The 18,770-nt window shown below is 35.2% G+C and overlaps 3 protein-coding genes across 4 annotated transcripts; 2 read left to right on the top strand and 1 right to left on the bottom strand.

Annotated features, from left to right (window-relative positions):
* Nucleotides 1–510: 510 nt before the first annotated feature.
* On the bottom strand, nucleotides 511–3,722 carry LOC147402167 (uncharacterized). Of its 2 annotated transcripts, XM_086443703.1 has the most exons (4): nucleotides 3,529–3,722; nucleotides 3,239–3,285; nucleotides 1,641–1,993; nucleotides 511–1,550 (listed from the first exon to the last, which is right to left on the bottom strand). In XM_086443703.1, exons 3-4 carry the CDS (start codon nucleotides 1,989–1,991, stop codon nucleotides 1,005–1,007), a joined length of 897 nt encoding a protein of 298 aa, XP_086299829.1. In that variant the 5' UTR covers nucleotides 1,992–1,993; nucleotides 3,239–3,285; nucleotides 3,529–3,722; the 3' UTR covers nucleotides 511–1,004. The 2 variants fall into 2 exon arrangements, with proteins under 2 accessions (XP_086299829.1, XP_086299828.1); XM_086443702.1 differs by lacking the exon at nucleotides 3,239–3,285 and having other exon boundaries at nucleotides 3,529–3,720.
* Nucleotides 3,723–6,984: 3,262 nt separating this feature from the next.
* LOC147402166 (uncharacterized) lies at nucleotides 6,985–11,028 on the top strand. The gene is made up of 3 exons (XM_086443701.1): nucleotides 6,985–7,639; nucleotides 8,597–9,129; nucleotides 10,368–11,028. Exons 1-3 carry the CDS (start codon nucleotides 7,000–7,002, stop codon nucleotides 10,941–10,943), a joined length of 1,749 nt encoding a protein of 582 aa, XP_086299827.1. The 5' UTR covers nucleotides 6,985–6,999; the 3' UTR covers nucleotides 10,944–11,028.
* Nucleotides 11,029–11,354: 326 nt separating this feature from the next.
* Nucleotides 11,355–16,029, top strand: LOC147402165 (uncharacterized). The gene is made up of 3 exons (XM_086443700.1): nucleotides 11,355–12,003; nucleotides 13,938–14,470; nucleotides 15,407–16,029. The coding sequence occupies exons 1-3, from the start codon at nucleotides 11,433–11,435 to the stop codon at nucleotides 15,956–15,958; spliced, it is 1,656 nt and encodes a 551-aa protein (XP_086299826.1). The 5' UTR covers nucleotides 11,355–11,432; the 3' UTR covers nucleotides 15,959–16,029.
* Nucleotides 16,030–18,770: the final 2,741 nt, after the last annotated feature.

The following is an 18,770-nucleotide window of genomic DNA, read 5'->3' as shown; positions in this document are numbered from 1 at the left end:
GCTTCTAAACTCAGGTTGAGCTCTAGTTAGATAGTTTTAGATGGACAGGATGGTTGAACAAGCCTAATTTTGTCTTGATTAGCAAAGAAATTTAATATCTTAAACAAGAAATACAATTAATATGAATAAAAAATTTATATCTTAACCTAAAAATAATTACCAACACTTTGAAAATAAATAACTAATATAAAAATACCTATATGTTATTATATAAGCTCAAGTTTGGGTTGAGCTGCGTTGTATGAACACTTAACCCGAATTAAGGTCAAATTGAGTTATTCTCAACTCATGTTCTACATAACTAAGCCCAGGCTTGCCCATCGATCAGGTTGATCCAAGTTGACCTCGGGCCAGCCCGCCCAAGTCGCAGCCCTAGCAAAATATAATAGCTGCGAAGTTTAAAATCTCGTCTCTATGCATCATAACCATCAACAGAAAAATCGATATGGTATTGATCGGAATAAGATATATTTGATCCTATCAGTGAAGTTCTAAAACATTAAACCATGGTGGATAACAATTACAACAAAATAAAAAGTTCATTAATCAATTCTGAAGGTGAAGTTCTTAATATTATTATAATCAAATAATTTGTGCAACCATTTACAGAAGCTAGAGCTTGATTGTGAAACAACGGAGACATCAGAACACACACCACATACATGAATAGCTTGCAAGGAATCCTTGATTAACAACAGGAGAAACTGGAATGAGGCAGAGCATGCTTACATGGAGGGTACCTGGATTTCCTATAATCTCACCTCTAATAGCTAAACCAACCAATACTCCCAAGAAGCTATCCTAAGTTTTCAGAGCATGTTGGTTCTCCAAGCATCATGAGAATTCCAATTCCATCCTAACTTGTAACAATGAGACATTAATTCATACAGATAGAAACAAGTTCCATCCACCTATTGACTTTCCTGTAAAAATCCAAGTTACCATCTCTAAGATAAGTCCAACAAATCTAGAATCATGTTGAACCCATTTACATAAATCTCCAATCACTTTGACTGACCAAGATGCATCAATAGCCATGGTTTCTTGAACTCTTCAGGAAGTCCATGGAAGACATGTTCTTTTATCTTATCCGCTACTAACATGTCGATAGCTTGAAGAATAAGACTTTGGTCAAGATCTGGGATCTTTGTTATCTCCTTACACAACTTCTCCACATCCACAGTTGGTTCATTTCTACGTGTGTAAACATCTGCCATAGACTTCATGGCATCTACCATAGTAATCAGAGCCGATGCAAATGCATCTCTGCTGCGTTTCTTTTTCAATGAAGGCTGTTTTGCCGCTGATGATGCACATGAACGCTCTCTCTCGTGTCGTGCACCTACTTTGTCGGCACCATTTTCTTCATCCCCATATACTTCTCCCCTCTCACCAATGTCTTCAAGACCTTCATTGGCTTCCATGTCTTTATCAAGTTTGTCACCAATTTTAATACAATCTCCTTTTGTATAATTGTTGCCAATGATGATTGCTAACTCTTTAAAATTTAAGATAACCTTCCATCTGTATGGCTTTGCCGAAGGATGAGACTGTAAACAATGTGAGAGATGATTTTCCGAAGAACTATAATAATGCACTTACAAAAAAGAGCAACAAAGACTAGAGATATTTTTTTTTACCTTTATGTAATTGTTCCATACATCATTTCCCACCTCTATCATCTTTCGTTCATCATCCCATCTGAAACCATCCTGTTTGAGTAGCTCAGACACAATCTTGTAGTGTTTTTCCCAAGTTTTCAATCGAGCCCTGATATTTTCTTTAGTTACACTAACATCGCACTTCTGCTTTATCATAGAGATAACATTTCTAAAAACCCCAGGCTTCCAGCCAAGTGTTGTCTTTTTCCCACGCTGAAATTGCTCGAGAAGGATATCGGTAAGTACACGGTCCATTTCGATGGTCCAGGTCATATAGTTGCCCTTTTCTTTCACATTACCATTGTGTCCCTCTGACTCCGTAGGGTCCATCCCTACCATGTTCATCGATAAAACACACAGTAAATGAAGCAACACAACAATGTCAAAATCGTGTCCCTCCAGCTAGAAAATATAGTATTCACACTAATATTATAAATAAATAAAAAGAATATTGTTATTGCTATCAATTGCCACGTAATCAACAGTCATGAACTCAACATCATTGTCATACTCAAGCCACATAAAACTACTAGTGTTATTACTTCCATTAAGAACAAACTTGCAAAACAGAATACATGGTTCTAGACAGAATTGAATGGAGGAACATAATTCATCCAGTGACCCCAAATCTTTGAGATAAGGCTTCTATGATGAAATATTAACTTATTATTACCATCATTATAACTGTAGAGCTCAACAACATAGCACAGTAATTTGCTGATGAAGTCTATCAAAAGTATAATTGTAAAGAAAAAAGTCATATCTTTCAATATCTCAAAAAAAAAAAAAAAAAAAGACATTAACTCACTCAAGGGGAAACAATATAAATTTACTACATAGGCATGGAATTCAAGAACTAAGTTGAATGATATGGTCCATGATAGAGTTAAATGGAGAAATATGATTCACGTCGCCAACCCTTGTAATTGGTATAAGGTTTAGGTGATGAAAGTAAAGTAATGAAAAATTCAACAACATTTCAGACTTATCATTCACTTAAGGCTTTCAGATTTAGCTTAGTGGGTATCGCCCTATTGGATAAGGGGTAGATGAAAATGACAGAAAATTAGAAAAACTAAAAAAGACTTATCATTCACTCAAAATGGGTTTCTATTTTAGATTTATGGGTAGCATAAGTAATTCAACCATGATTTTAAATCTCATCCGAGACCGAGATGACTCATCCGATATATCTTGGTTTCGTCCACCAATGAGATGGATAGACAAGTCAAACGTATCGGACAAGATTTAAAACCAAGGTTCATTTTTCTCATTGTCAAATTAGATAACTCAAAAGTATTGGAAAAACTCGTCCAAGACGAATAGGGCTCGTTCATGGACGACACAAGATGTTAAAACAAGTTTTAAAACCATGCATTCAACTAAATTGAATGATATGGTTCATGGTAGAATTAAATGGTGAGATAGGATTCATAATAGTGACCCAGTAATTGAAAAAAAAAGTTGTAGATGATGATGAACCAAAAATACAACAAAATTTCAAATTTATCATTCCTTCCAAATAGGTTTCAATATGAGGTAAATGGGTATCCAATGAGCAACAAAAAGTCATATACTTCAGCACTTCTATGATCTAATGTGAATCAAGCTTCTTGTTTAAGACCTGAAATGTTCCAAGAAACAGATTTTAGCCTAACCCACTGACCAAACAATCTCTAATACCTACTTTAATGAATTAAAAGCAAATAATGATTAATTGTGAAGCTTACAACTGAAATCTGAAATATCATAAACTCAAACAAAGAAGAAAACACAATAAAACTAAAAAAGAGCAAAAACAGAACAACGTTTTCTGCGTTATGTATGCGATTAAACAAACCCTAGAGAGCTATCAAATAAAATTCACCTTCAAGTGGATCTGTAGTCAGGTTCAACTTCTAATGGAGAGAGATTTGGATTCTCACAGACACTGAGATTTGAGATACCCTAGGCATTCCAATATTTACAACTCTCAAATCTCGGGAATCATTCCTACCATAACATTAGAATTTACAATTCTTGGAAATTGAATTCCGCTCCCGTTCCCAAATTTCAATTTTGCGTTTGGTACAATTTAACATGGGAAAATTAATTAAAGGACCTTCGTGGAGGATTTCTTTCTAATTTTGTTCCTTAGTTTTTGGATTTCTCTTAATAGTCTATTTAGTGAGGTTTTCTTTTTTAATCAGTCCTTAAACCCCATTCATGATATTTCCCACCATTGAATGCCCTAATCGTTCGATCTCATTGCTTTCATTAAAAAAAATTTGATTTTCGACCTATCGAGTTTCGGAGAATTCATTCCGTCAAGAAGGATTTAAGAAGGAAGAAGTTATTTTCAAATATATTTTTTTTCAAATTTTTTGAAGATGTATGCAAAAAAAAAAAAAAAAAAAAAAAAAAAAAGGATTTTTTAAAATTTTTTCTTTATTTTTGAATGAAAATCGATTAAAGATGATTCTATTGGTTTGAAATCATGTAGACAAGTCATTACCTCAAGTTTTTTCATATATTTTAATTGGAAAACTCGAAAAACGAAGTTGAATGGGTACCAACGTTGAGTTCACCAGTTTTTATTATCGAATTAATAATAAATATTGTTGAGCTCGCCAATGATGAGGGATCATTAAGAAAAACAAAAGTCTTACTAAATGGATTACTCAAAAATCGTCTAAAACTTAGGGATTATTTACAAAAAGATCACTCAATTAGGGTCTTTTAAGTAATTTTTCCATTTAAAAATTAGAGATACCCCTGTTTTCAAACTGATGGAATGTCATTTCACCTTTGACTCCCACAAAAGACTAGTGAAAATGACCTAAATGCCCTTATATTCAACTTGTAATTTTTTTCTTAAACCTCTTCTAACGTCTTTAGATAAAATGTTTTATCACATCTTCAATCTCAAAATTGCACATCTTTTAATTTTCAATACTCAAGAGAAGAAAAGAATTTTATTTGGAGTGTTTTTTTTATAATGACTAATAGAAAAAGATGAGAAGTTTTCCAACGTGCAGTACAATATATCTGGATTTTCTTCGTAATAAAAATCAAGAATTTCTGACAAGAGGTTAAACATGAGATTATATAAGATACAACATTTTACTTTAAAAGTTGAAGCCAAGTGCATTTTGGTCAGTCTATCATAAAAGACCAAAATCAAGGGTAAGTATGTCATTAACTTGGAAACCCTGGGATCTCTAATTTCCTCTAATCTACCTAAATATAGCTCATAACGATCTTCATAAAAACTAAAGAGTACAATCCAAGGCAAGAAAAGAAGAGGGACCCTCCTTAGCCGTAAGAACAAAAAGCAAGGACATATCCCAACATTTGGAACTTTACTTTTTGGGATAATGTTCCCACCGTCTTAGATTGTGGTCTAAAACCATCCATAGAGGCACAAGAGCTACATAAAGTTGTTTTGCTTAGATTCTCTCTAAAAGATGATAGATTTCATTAAAAAAAAAAAAAACAAAGGGAAGGCGAGCCTTCTACTTCAACCTTCCCATGAGATGATATAAATAAAAAGGGAAAATACTGGAGTAACATTCGAATTGACATCATTTTACACATTGCTGACATGGATGTGTGTATAGAACAATAGATGCTTTTCATCTAGATACGAGTGAGAAGCATCTATGGTTCTGTGCTAGTGGTGTCAATGGGTTGGTTTCGGTTCAATTCCTAAGGAACTTGGAACCATAACCATTAATATTAGTTTAGTTCGGTTCCGGTTCTTATCGGTTCCCGGGTCTGGTTCCAAAATAAATGGAATCAGAATCATAAAAAATCACGGGTACCCATCGGTTCCGATTCTCAAGAATCAAATGAGAAAAAAAGTATTTCAAATCATTATAATAGAAAATTTCTTTAAAAAACTTTACATATTATCAACAAAATTATTAACTTAATTATTATTTGTTATACTAAATATACAAATTAATGAATTTTTTTCAAAAGTAAAAAATTTATCTTTGTTAAAAGTAATAAATTTTTAGAAGAATAACTCATTTTAAGCTTCAATTGATAATCTATACGAAAAATTGAAGAATTGTATGTAAGATGCATTTATTTTGAAATAAAAATACCTTAAATCTTCTATAGTATGGAAATAAGTGACAAAATAAATCAGTTTCAGGTACCCGCGGTTCGGTTTTGGTTCCATTTATATTGGAACCTAACGGTTCTGATTCCTATCGGTTTGGTTCCATTTTAAACCCGGTCCTAATCGGTTCCAATAAAAAGGGATCCGGAACGGAGTTTTCAGTTCCAGTTCTGATTCAGTTAAATGGGTACCCATTGACACCCCTATTCTGTGCACACCAATTTGTGAAACGATGTCAATTTCAATGTTACTCCAGCACGACTCATAAGTTAAGTGACTGACTAGTTGCACACCACTCATAAATTGTTATTTATATTAATATGAAAATTTCCTATAGTGCCCTTCAGGTGATATAATTTAAGCAAAGTAATATAGTTTAGAGTTGACTTATCGTTTTGATATTTCTTTTTACAACTTTGATCAAATGAAGCTATACGGTTTAGAAATCCTCTATTAGTTAAATATGTATTAATGCCAATACATAACTAATTCATGCATCACAGGTGCATTCCCCAAAGGATTGATGAAATAGATGCATTTTGATAATGTTCAACTTGCAATGGTTTATGGCAATGTTTTAAAAAATTTGTGAAATACATAGTTTTAGATTTTCTGATCTGCGCTATCACATGTTATATGGCTTCGGCTTGAGTTTTTTACGACTCTTAAATGTGAACATTAGAAAAGCTCATTTTCTCGCACCGTCGCTTAGTGTAGATGGAGGTGCATCTTTTGGTTTTAAATTTTGACTTTTATAGCAATGTATGTGAAAATCTAATTGGAGACATTTCATGTTGCTTCTAGTTATCTGAGATTAGAAAAACTCAAAAATTATCTGTATTGATGTTACTAGAGTAATCAAGTGAATAAGATAGAAACCTTAAAGAATACTTCAAATAATATAAAGAAAAGACACCAAAATTGATTCCAACTGGTTGAATCATTGCAATTACCGGATGAGTCAATGAGTTGATATGGATTACTCGTTTGACTCGGACTCGTCATCCAACAAAGCACTGCTTAACAAGCAAAAGCCTTTTGATGACAATGACGAATAGTTAAATGTACTAAGATGCGTTGCTTTGCTTAGCATGGGCTTGTGGAACTATGCCTATATGTTGTTGGTTTTGCAAACCACTCCTATAAGATTCATGTTCATACTTTAATATATTCATTGCTTACTTAACAAGTCCAAAGTACATATTTCAAGTTTCAACTAGCATATTAAGCATGAAGATCATATTCCAATGCTGTTCATATCACTTTCTCATGGATCCTCGATTGTTCGATGCAGTGACATCAGGCGAAATCAATGTCCTCAAGCAACTTGCAGATGAAAATCCCAATGTCCTCCTCCAACAAACTCCACAGAAGAACACAGCCCTTCACATTGCAACCACATTTGGACCCATTGAGTTGGTTCAAGAGGTCCACACCAGATGTCAAACACTATTGATGCAACCGAACTTGAAAGGTGATACACCCCTACATATAGCGGCGAGGGAAGGTAGGTATGATATAATTCAACTTCTGATTAATTATAAGAGTGGTACAACATTCTATGGAGATGTCGAAAGTGGTGGACTTGATGCTGCGGCGGGGGTATTGAGGATAAAAAATATGAAGGAAGACACGGCATTGCACGAGGCACTGCGAAGTGGTCACCTTGAGATTGCTAAGTTGCTGATTACAGCTGACCATGAACTGCCGAGATTTGTTAATTGTACTGGCGAGTCAGCAATGTATTTAGCTGTGGAGAAAGGAATGGTCGAGATCATAGATTTGATCTTTCAACATTGTCCCTTATGTGCACATTGTGGTCCCAACGGGTGGACTGCTTTGCGTGCATCAATTGTTCTTCAACATCATGGTAATTACATGCCAAAAGCTTTGGGAATAAGAGCCTAATTTTTTCGACCCCACAAGATCCTCTGGAGCACAATAATCCTTAGCCCTCCGGGAACACATCTTTGTGTAATTTTTTTTTTCTTTTCTGAATTACTATCCAGAATGGTGTCCTGTTCCTATAGCAAAATACGGTGTCAACATGGGAGGTGTTTATTCAAAAGAAATACATTGGGCTGCGTGCCAAAACACACCAAGTAGAAACTGTTTTTGTGCTATAGGAACAGGACACCGTTTTGGATCCTGACTCTCTTTTTCTTAGCACATATCACTGTATCGTCATTTGTCATTGGACATGCGTCCTATACCCCCTAGGAGGAGAGTGGATCCTCTTTAGCATGTTTTTCTTATAGCACTTTTTTGAAAAAGTGCCACATTGAAAACAATAACACCTCAGCTCTCTATGGTTTGTAGCCTCAATCAGATTTAAAATTAATAATAATAAAAATCTTATTTTGACTTGATCAAAGGCTTTGAAAATGGACAATCAATGAACTTACATGTTTAAATTGAATGATTTTGTTGTGTTGGTGTTCTGTTTTTCTAGGGTCCAACATATATGTTAAAGGTATGGACTACATGGGAAGAGAAATACAGATTACCTTGCAATCGACTAAGGGGAAAAAAGAATGAAATAGACTGCTTAGATAACCTGTATTTCTGTTCCAATTTCAACTGATTGTTCGTGCTGGAATTTCTTTTTTCAGATTGTTGTACTAAAGGTACAACCAAACCATCACATGGTCTAAAATTTACAAAAATGGATAAGTTATTTAACTACAATAATCCATACTATCAATATCTATCTCCATTAAAAATAAATTTTATCGAAAATTTTCATAATATGTAACATTGACTTTCAATCTATTAATTGGTTTAGTATTCACTTCTGTTCTTCAATTTCTTTTTAATGATATGCTAGATATCACAAAATTACTACTTCTCAAAAGCCCAAGGCTAATCAAAGAGGCAGATAACAATGGCTGGACTCCACTTCACTATGCGGTACACTTGGGTTACATTGTGATAGTTCAACAGTTACTTGAATCCGATAGCTCTGTTGCCTACGTCTTAGACAGTGAAAACATCTCAGCTCTTCACATTGCAGCCCATCAAGGTAACATTGATGCAGTCAAAATGATCATTCGATTCTGCCCAGATTCTTCTGAACTGCTCGATAAAAAAGGTCGAAATGCTCTTCATGTTGCCACCTTATTTGGTCGAGATAATGTCGTGAGATACTTCTTAGAAACACGAAAACTGGGAAACCTTATAAATGAGGCAGATAGTGAAGGAAACACACCTTTACATCTTGCCAGCATCTATGGCCAATATAAGATTGTGAAAATTTTGATGCAAGACATTAGAGTAGATTCTGCAGCCATGAACAAGGACAACAAGACTGCTCTCAATGCTGCTGAATCAGAATTTAACAAGGGCATAGATCTACTAAGGGTATACTCTCTTCACAAAACTAATCATCATCTTTTTCATCATCATCATCATCATCAATTTAGTGCTGTCAATGGGTCGTCTGATTGGGTTTTTATCAGATCTCAATATCAAGATCCAAATCTAATTTGATAGCAATTGGATCCAGAACGAATTGGATCAAACTCATTTTAAATGAGCTTCATATATTTTGTTGAGTGTTGTATTATCCGCCTCCGCTCCCGGGTGTAACGTGCTCACATATCGTGTCCCAATTCGACCCGTGACCCTCTTATATTAATAGTTGTGCCTCCCCTATAAGATTTGTTTTTTGGGGTAAATGGTTTGTCAACATGGTATTAGAGCACTAGGTATAAGTCACCGGTTTGCTTGAAGGAATTTCCCACCCAAGGTGTTGAGTGTTGTGTTATCCACCTCCGCACCCAAGTGTAATGTGCTCACGTATCATGCCCCAGTTCAACCTGTGACCCTCTTATATTCATAGTTGCGCTTTCCCCGTAAGATTAGTCTTTTAGGGTAAATGGTTTGTCAACATATTTAAACAAAATATCTATATGATAAAACACAAACGGTATGTGGATCCCACTCCAGCTATAGTGGAGTGGAGTCCACATTACCCCACTTTATTGCCTTTCCTCTCTCTCCCCCCCACATCAACTTTTTTTTGACTGATCCCCCTTCAACTTTATTGTCGTTCCTTTCCTACGCCCCCCCCCCCCCCCCCCCCCTCTTTCAATAAGAAAATGTTGAACTAACTTCATTGGACATTGCATTGACGTCATAGCTCACAAAGAATCATTTTTTTTTCATTGTATGATTCTCTGGGCACTGCCATGTCAGTACAACGATGAACGTAGCGTCTAGTGAAGTCAATCTAGAATGACTCTTTTCAATAATATCATTCCAATTAAATTTTTTTTTTTTTTGTTTTTTCCAATCATACCCTCTAACATTACTATCTTTCCTGTTTTACACTTTAACCCCATAGAGGATGCCCTTGTCATTGGCATGGGCTAATATAATATAATTTACATATTTTCTCACATTTTACTTGATGAAGGCTGTATTGGTTATGGTTGACCCAAAACCAATACGACATATTATAAAATCAGATCATTTTGGAACTCAAATCCTAGATCCAAATCCGTAGTTATTGGATCAGATTTGGATCTCAACCAATCCATCGACAACCCTGATCATATATACACACCTAAAACAATGAGGAATATTGTGTAGTGCAGTTTCGTACCAAATGGAATTTGAAGAATGGGGGTGCAAAGTGGAGTCCTCGGCCACCGATCAAAGGTGGAAATATGGATGCACAAAAGCAGTATGTCTGTAACTACAATATGTTGATAGCAAATGCAAGGATGCATGTTCTCAAGGACATAGGCACAACTAACTTAGTTGTAGCAACGATCATCGCCACTGTTACCTTCGCAGCTGGTTTCACAATGCCGGGTGGTTACAATGGTGATGATAAAGGGCCTAACCACGGCATGGCAACCTTGGCAACAAGTCTAGCTTTCAAAACTTTTGTGATATCGGACACCATAGCTTTTTGTTGCTCAGCTATCTCTATGTATCTTTTCTTGGTTGCTGTCCTTTGGGATAATCTGATTCCTATGGCTTACACTGTGACGATTGCAACACAGCTCACGCTCTACGCTATATGGGGGATGCTAATAGCATTTAATTCGGGCTTGTATTCAGTGTTAGCTCATGCCCCTGCACTTGCCATTTCTGTGTGTGTTATCAGTAGTACTTTGTTCTTAATTCTTTCTAGTTATACCAAGTGGATTCTTCCACGCTTGTAATCATCGTCGAGATGTTTTATTTTATTTTTATTTTTTCTTGTTATGCAAGTGATATCAAATAAATGGGATTTGTTTAAGTTGATCCATATCTCCATGAGATAATTTTTATTTTTATTTATTTTTATTATATTTTTTCTTGGCATTCAGTTAGAAGTGGATGGATTTTTGGACTGAAAAATGATCGAGGGCTTCCCTGGAGGTCATCCATCTTAGTACTATATACTTTAGTCTAAACACGCTTAACTATGGAGTTCTGATGGTTTGACATTGAAGCATGTAATTCGCATTCTTACAATTGGCTCGCCCAAGTCTATACTTTGAGTCATCTAGTAGGTCGACTCAGTCTACATGAGCTGAGTTGAATCGAATTGAATTATTGAGCCTTAAAACTACGCCATAATAGGATAGCCAACCTCAAGGTCCATCACTTCCCACCAATCTAGAACACAACACAACAGAACAGAACACTAGTCACGATCTGCCTTTGGAATGGATTCTCGTTTGTTCGATGCAGCAACATCAGGCAAACTCGATCTCCTCAAGAAACTCGCAAATGAAAATCCATGCATCTTGTTCCAACTAACTCCACAAAAAAACACTGCCCTTCACATTGCAGCAACATCAGGACACAGTATTGAGATGGTTCAAGAGATCCACTCCATATGTCCATTGCTTTTGACGCACCAAAATTCCAACGGTGACACACCACTTCATAAAGCTGCGAGGGCAGGTAGGTGTGAAATAGTTCAACTTCTCATCAATTACATGTGTAGGGATGTCGAAAGCTGTGGGAAGTTGTGGATAAAAAATATGAAGAACGACAACGCTTTGCACGAGGCACTTCGAAGTGGTCACCTTGAGATTGCTAAGTTGTTGATTATAGCTGATCATGTACTGTGGAATACCATTAATAGTGCTGGCGAGTCACCACTTTATCTTGCGACGGAGAAAGGAATGGTGGAGGTGGTTGATCTGATCTTACATAAGTGTCCGTCGCCTTATTATTGTGGACCAAATTTATTGACTGCTTTGCACTCAGCAATTGTTCTTCAGTATCATGGTAATTAATTGTTGGGTGAATTACCATTTCGTGAGTTGAAAATGAGTTATATATGATTCCAGCTCACTGTTCATTTTAATTATCAAAATGTGAATGATCACGTTTTTGTTAAAAAAATTTCAGAACAGTAACAAATTCGGCGGTTTTAAAGTGACTATTTCGCAGGTTTAAAGTGACTATTTCCAATTAGTCACTTCAAACCTGTTAAATTATCACTCAAAAAACCTTTGAATTCGTTACGGTTCACGTTTTGGTAATAAAATGAACGGTGAGCTGGAATTGTAAATTCATCAAAAGTTGATCACTTTTTCGTAAATCTCCCTTAATTATTTAGACTTAGATCATCTTAGGTTCCATTTGGAAGAAGCTTCGTGTTATACTAACATCGTTCCACACTGAACTGAAAGAAATCTATGGTTATGCTAAACGCAGTGTGGAACGAAGTCAATTCAGTGAAGAGTTGGAAACTTTGAAAAAAGAGTTGCAATCATGGACTCATGGTTTTAAAAGACTCGCACTAATGCTTTCAAAAAGCAACCGAATTTAATAAAAGAAAAGGAGTTGAACAACACTCACTTTCTACAACACTCTGCCTTCAGCATTTCCTCGAGTGTACAAAACCAGTATCTCGAGGGAAAGCATTTATGGTTATGTAGACATAATGTTGAGGGTACTTGTAGTGTATGTGAACACCTTTGTGAAGCTCACTTAATAATTTGATCAAATGCCTATTGAGTATTTCACCAAACACCTATACCTTCCAAGATCTTATTTGATAGTGGCAATGAAGGATAACCCAACTAATAGTAGCAAATGCAAAGAAGATAAACAACCACCAAAAAAAAAAAAAAAAAAAAGAGTAAGAATACAATACCCACAACACGAGATCTTATGTGGTTCACCTAAACGTTACGCCCATGTAGGTATGAGCATTGGAGCTTGATTTCATTATGAAGAAAACAGGGCAAATTGATACAAGGACTCCCTTTATCACTTACTTCACCTTCTTCTAGGTCTCAATCTTCCCAAACCTCTCAACCTTTTCTCTCTTGGATTTTCTCTATTTCTCTACTCTCTTCTCTAGAAAAGACTTAGACTTAAGGTTATATTTTTTACAACAGAAGTAAACAAAAATCCTTCTCAAAGAACCACATAAGTGGGATACTTATATAAATTACAAGCCCAACCCAAATTACCTTGGACCGACCCAAAAACACATAAACACTTGGACAGAGCCCAATATGTTTTGAGCCATACCTCAACAATGTTATCGTCAAAGAAAAGAGTTTTTCTTAAAATTTGTCCAAAATGGATGGCCACCAAATTCCAAATTTAAAATGCAAAAGGTGAAATTTAACTTTTATTTTTCAAATTGTTTTAAGTTCATGAAATTTTGAAATTTTGTGCTCTACGTCATCATGTTTACAGATCCCTTAAGGTGGTGAGGTCAGCACTAGGTAAAAAAGAAGTAAATTCCACGCGACTCTTTTAAACACTATTTGAAAATAGGACTACATTCAATAGACCTTGGCATTGAATTTACCCTTTTTCACATAGTGCAGGAAGGTGTTCTTCATAATTTTAAACCAATTTTAAATAATTGACTTGTCTAAGACGATTTGACAATGTGTTTTGAAGCCATGGTTGCAACTCATGATTCAACCCCAATTCATTGTTTGGCCCACAAAGTCCTACAAGTTGATACGATTCCAAGAACATCGCCAACTCCTAAATTTGGTGGAGTTGCAACTCCCACCTAAAAGGGTGGGAATTACAATTCCTTCCCTCCAACTTTGCTTGGACCAACTAATCATCTACTATTTAACCTGCACTTACATTCCTATTTCTAGCCTCCTAATACTTACTAATGAAAACTAAGCTAATTATGCGTCAAGTTTTGCTCTGATGTTCTTTTATTCCTTTTTAATTGGTAGATATCACAAAATTACTACTTCAAAAAATTCCAGAGTCGATCAAAGATGCAGATAGCAATGGTTGGACTCCACTTCACTATGCTGTACACTTGGGTCATATTGGGATACTTCAACAGATACTAGAATCCGATAGTTCTGTTGCCTACACCTTAGACAGAGACAACATCTCAGCTCTTCACATTGCAGCCCATCAAGGCAGCATTGATGCAATCAAAATGATCATTCGATTCTGCCCAGATTCTTTTGAACTGCTCGACAAGAAAGGCCGTAACACTCTTCATGTTGCCAGCTTATTTGGTCAAGATAATGTTGTAAGATACTTCTTAGAAATCAAGAAACTTGGCTACCTTATAAATGAGGCAGATAATGAAGGAAACACGCCTTTACATCTTGCCAGCATCTATGGCCAATATAAGATTGTGAAAATTTTGATGCAAGACATTAGAGTAGATACCGGGGCCATGAACAAGGACAACATGACTGCACTCGACGCTGCTGAGTCTGAACTTGCCAAGGGCCTAGATCTCATAAGGGTATATTTCTCTATATATAAATTACACATCTTTTTCACCATTATATCATAGTCATCTATGCTTTATCCCAAATATTAAGTTTGGCTACATATATTCAATTCTACTATCCAATTATATTTGGGCCAAAGGTAAGAGAAAATATATAAATTACGTGCGTGTCTAAACCCACAAAAACAGAGATATATCACTAGATGGTTTGCATTTGAGTGATTAATAAATGCATTTTAATCCTCCAACTAACTAGAGCAGACCCATTGACAAGTTCTAAGACGCAAGTGATTGGGCTGCCAATACGGATCGTGTTTTGAATAGGAGCAAAGGTGAATCCATAACCAATCCAATAAACAATCAGATTATATATTTCATAAACAGGGCATTTTTTTGTTGTTATTATTTTTGTGTCTTTTATTGCAACCATTAGAGGATGTTTTAATTTAACTGTTATGATAAAGTTTCTTTTTGTAACGTTATAAAAATTGCCTGTGGGACAGTTTTTATTAATTATTGAGTATTCTTCTTCTAGGATTTGATATTGATAAGAGGGGTGTATTAGGGTTTCAAGGCTTGGGTTTCAAATAAAACTTGAGTGTTTTTGCATATATTGTTCTCATTTGATTCTCATAGTGAATTTTAAAGGCGAACCATGTAAAGTTTAGTGTTCCTTGTTTTTTTATCTTTAGTTATTTTAATGTATTTAATTTACTCCGTATATCGTTTTTGAACAAGTACCTCCAAAATCTCGACAATTTTAAATTAAACTATACATATTAAATTTACAAACTACTTGTATGGGTGGACTACCATTCCTTAATTTATTTATTTTCATAAAAAAAAATTAATGAAAAAGCCATATTAGGTCTTACACTAAGTGCATCTATATCTAACATCTGCAAGCATTCATGCACACATAAACATACAGTATTTTATATAATGCAGCTTCGTACTGTATGGAATTTGAAGAATGGGGGTGCAAAGAGAGGCCCCCGACAACCGATCACAAGAGGAAACATGGATCCACAAAAGCAGTATATTTGTAACTACAATATGTTAATAGCAAATCCAAGGATGCATGTCCTCAAGGAAATAGGCACAACCAACTTAGTGGTAGCAGCGATCATCTCCATCGTCACCTTCATAGCTGGCTTCACAATGCCCGCAGTTTACAATAATGAAAAAGGGAAATATTTGGGCTATGCTTTTAAAACTTTCGTGATATCGGACACCATAGCTTTCTGTTGCTCAGCTATCTCTATGTACCTTTTCTTGGTTGCAATTCTCTGGGATAATCTCGTATCGATGGCTTACACCGTGACTATTACCACAAAACTCACGCTCTATGCAATATGGGGGATGATAATAGCATTCCTTTCAGGGTTGTATGCAGTGTTGGCTCATTCTCCTGGGCTTGCCCTTGTTGTTTGTGTTATTGGTAGTAGCATGTTCTTGTTCTTTTCTAGTTATACAAAGTGGATTCTACCACACCTGTAATAATCTTCTGGATGTTAAGTCTTCTTTCTTTGCCTTTCATGTTAAGGTCTTGTTTGGATACAAAGTTAAAAGTAGAGAGTAATCGTGGATTAAAGAAGTTTGCTTTTACTTTTAAAAATGTTAAGATTTTTACGTTTTTAAAAGTAATTTTTTGAAATTAATCCAAATAAGTTTTTTAGCTTTTCAACTTACAAAAGTAAAAGAAAAAAAAATTAAGTGTAAGCAAGTTGTGATTTAACCTGTTATAATATTTGATTAAACAGGTAGATACCTCCATGATATCATTTGGCATTCAATAAGTAAGTGGTTGTGTCTTTGTATTCATACGCTTGCGTGTGTTCATGCATGCATGAGGGAAAGATAATCATAATAGCTGGGTTTGACACTAAAACATATATTTACATTTCTATAAAGGATCAGGATCAATCCATAGACTCTTAAAGAAACATGAAATCTTGATCATTAAAACACGAAATCCAAGATTTGTGATAAAACATCTATCCTGGTTGAGGATATATTATGTATCCCATAGATAATTCATGACAGTTGGATTTTACGCTCAAGTGTTGGGATTTTGTGTGTTTTGAAGCAATTTCATATTATATAGAATGGAACCCCAAGGGGGTTGTTGTGTATGTGAACACCTTTGTGAAGCTCACTTAGTAATTTGATCAAATACTTATTGGGTATTGAAAAGTTTATTATGAATTGAAAACCCAAATCAATGATCTCAGGTTTAAACTCTTAATAAATAAAAACTTGATACATATAGTTAAGTAACCACCCGAACTACAATATCAAACTGATTAGGTGCATGGAGTTACAGCATAACTAACTCCATGATCTCCCAACTAAACTAAGATAATGATTTGATACTACTTGAAACACTCTAATACAATACAACATAAACTAATGCTCTAAAAGGTATTTCACTAAATACTTTGTAAGTCACACCTTCCAAGACTTTGTCTGATGATGACAATGAAGGATAAACCCTACTAATAATAGCAAATGCAAAGAAAATAAACAATCACACAAAGAAAATAGTAAGAACACAATACCCACAACACGAGATCTTACGTGGTTCACCCGAAGGTTACGTCCATGGAGTTATGAGTGTTGGATCTCGATTTCACTATGAAGAAAATAAGACAAATAGAAATAATAACTCTCTTTATCACTTAGCTTCACCTTCTTCTAGATCTCAATCTTCCCAAACCTCTCAACTTCTCATCTCTTGGATTTTCTCTATTTCTCCACTCTCTTCTCTAGAAAAGACTTAGACTTAAAATTAGTTATAATAAAAGAAAATAAAATCCCTTCCTTTTAGAAGTATCACAAAGTGGGTTACTTACATAAGTTACAAGCTCAGCTTAAATTACCTTAGACCGACCCAAAAACGTACACTTTGATTGAACCTAATTTTTTTTGAGTCATACTTCAACCGGGGCCACCCTTAGGAAGGGTCGGTCAAGTAGTGTTTGAAACGCCACGAAACAATGAATTCCTTGGGGCCACCCCTCTAGGGTTTAGTTGATCCTAGACTTAACCAGTTGCATATAGGACTTTCCGAGGGGGTGGTGCATGTGAATGTGGGATTAGTCTCACCCAAAGGTTGGGTATACCCCACGATAAGGAAGAAAAAAAAATTATATGGAATAGTTTCAAGTCAAAGATTAACGGTGAAACTGTGATAGAAAGAAAATTATAAAAATGCTTGATCACATAAAGCATTTTTCATCAAGTGATTTTAAATCATGAAATTTGAGTATGTCTTGGACTACGTGATATTCTATATGATCCGCATCACGATCAATAATGGGTGGCCCAAACATTTGTGTGACAAGTATTCTAAAATTCAAAGGCCATGCAGCACAATCTTTCTGGTCCCTTGATCACTTGAAATATCTGGCTCACTATAGCTTTTTGTTGCTTAGCTATCTCTATGTATCTTTTCTTGGTTGCAGTCCTTTGGGATAATCTGATTCCTATGACTTACACCATGGAGATTGCAACACAGCTCACGTTCTATGCTACATGGGGGGATGCTAATAGCATTTAATTCGAGCTTGCATGCAGTGTTAGCTCATGCCCCTGCATTTGCCATTTAAGTGTGTGTTGTTAGTAGTATTTTGTTCTTAGTTCTTTCTAGTTATCCCAAGTGGATTCTTCCACGCCTGTAATCATCTTCTAGGTTGTGTTAAATTATTTATTTATTAAATTTCATGTTCTTCAAGTGATATCAAACAAATGGGATTTGATTAAGTTGATAGGGTCTTGTTAAACTGTGCCTTGAAGGCACACGTTAAAGTGCATTAAATACACATTGGAAACAAGCATTTGAAGGTATTTTTGGTAATAACATGACTTTTTTTAGGACAGTTTTGATTAGAAAATCAATTTTCAATGTGAATTTAGTGCACTTTAACGTGTGTCGTAATTAACAATACCCAAGTCGATACATATCTCCATGAGATTTTTTTTTTTTTTTTGGGAGATTCAGTTAGAAGTGGTTGGGTTTTATAAGTGGGTGTAATATAAGAACTTCCTAAGAGATCATCTATCTTAGTACTATATACTTTTGACTTTGAAACATGTAATTTCCACTCTGACAATTGACTCCTTCGAGTCTATATATATATATGGCGCAGTGTGAAATATTAAAAGATTATTAAAATCTGGAATCCAAAAAAAAAAAAAAAGCTCTTAAAGAGAAATTTTATTAAATTTAAGATCATCGTTAATCGCAATTACAACCCATTTTATAAAAAAGAACTTTTAATTCTAGCAAAACACGAAATTTGCCTAAAAT

The sequence above is a fragment of the Akebia trifoliata genome, chromosome 5 (genome assembly GCF_017979445.1).
Source record: "Akebia trifoliata isolate Shusen 1 chromosome 5, ASM1797944v1, whole genome shotgun sequence".
NCBI classification, from domain to species: domain Eukaryota; kingdom Viridiplantae; phylum Streptophyta; class Magnoliopsida; order Ranunculales; family Lardizabalaceae; genus Akebia; species Akebia trifoliata.
This window is presented reverse-complemented; position numbering and strand designations above follow the sequence as displayed.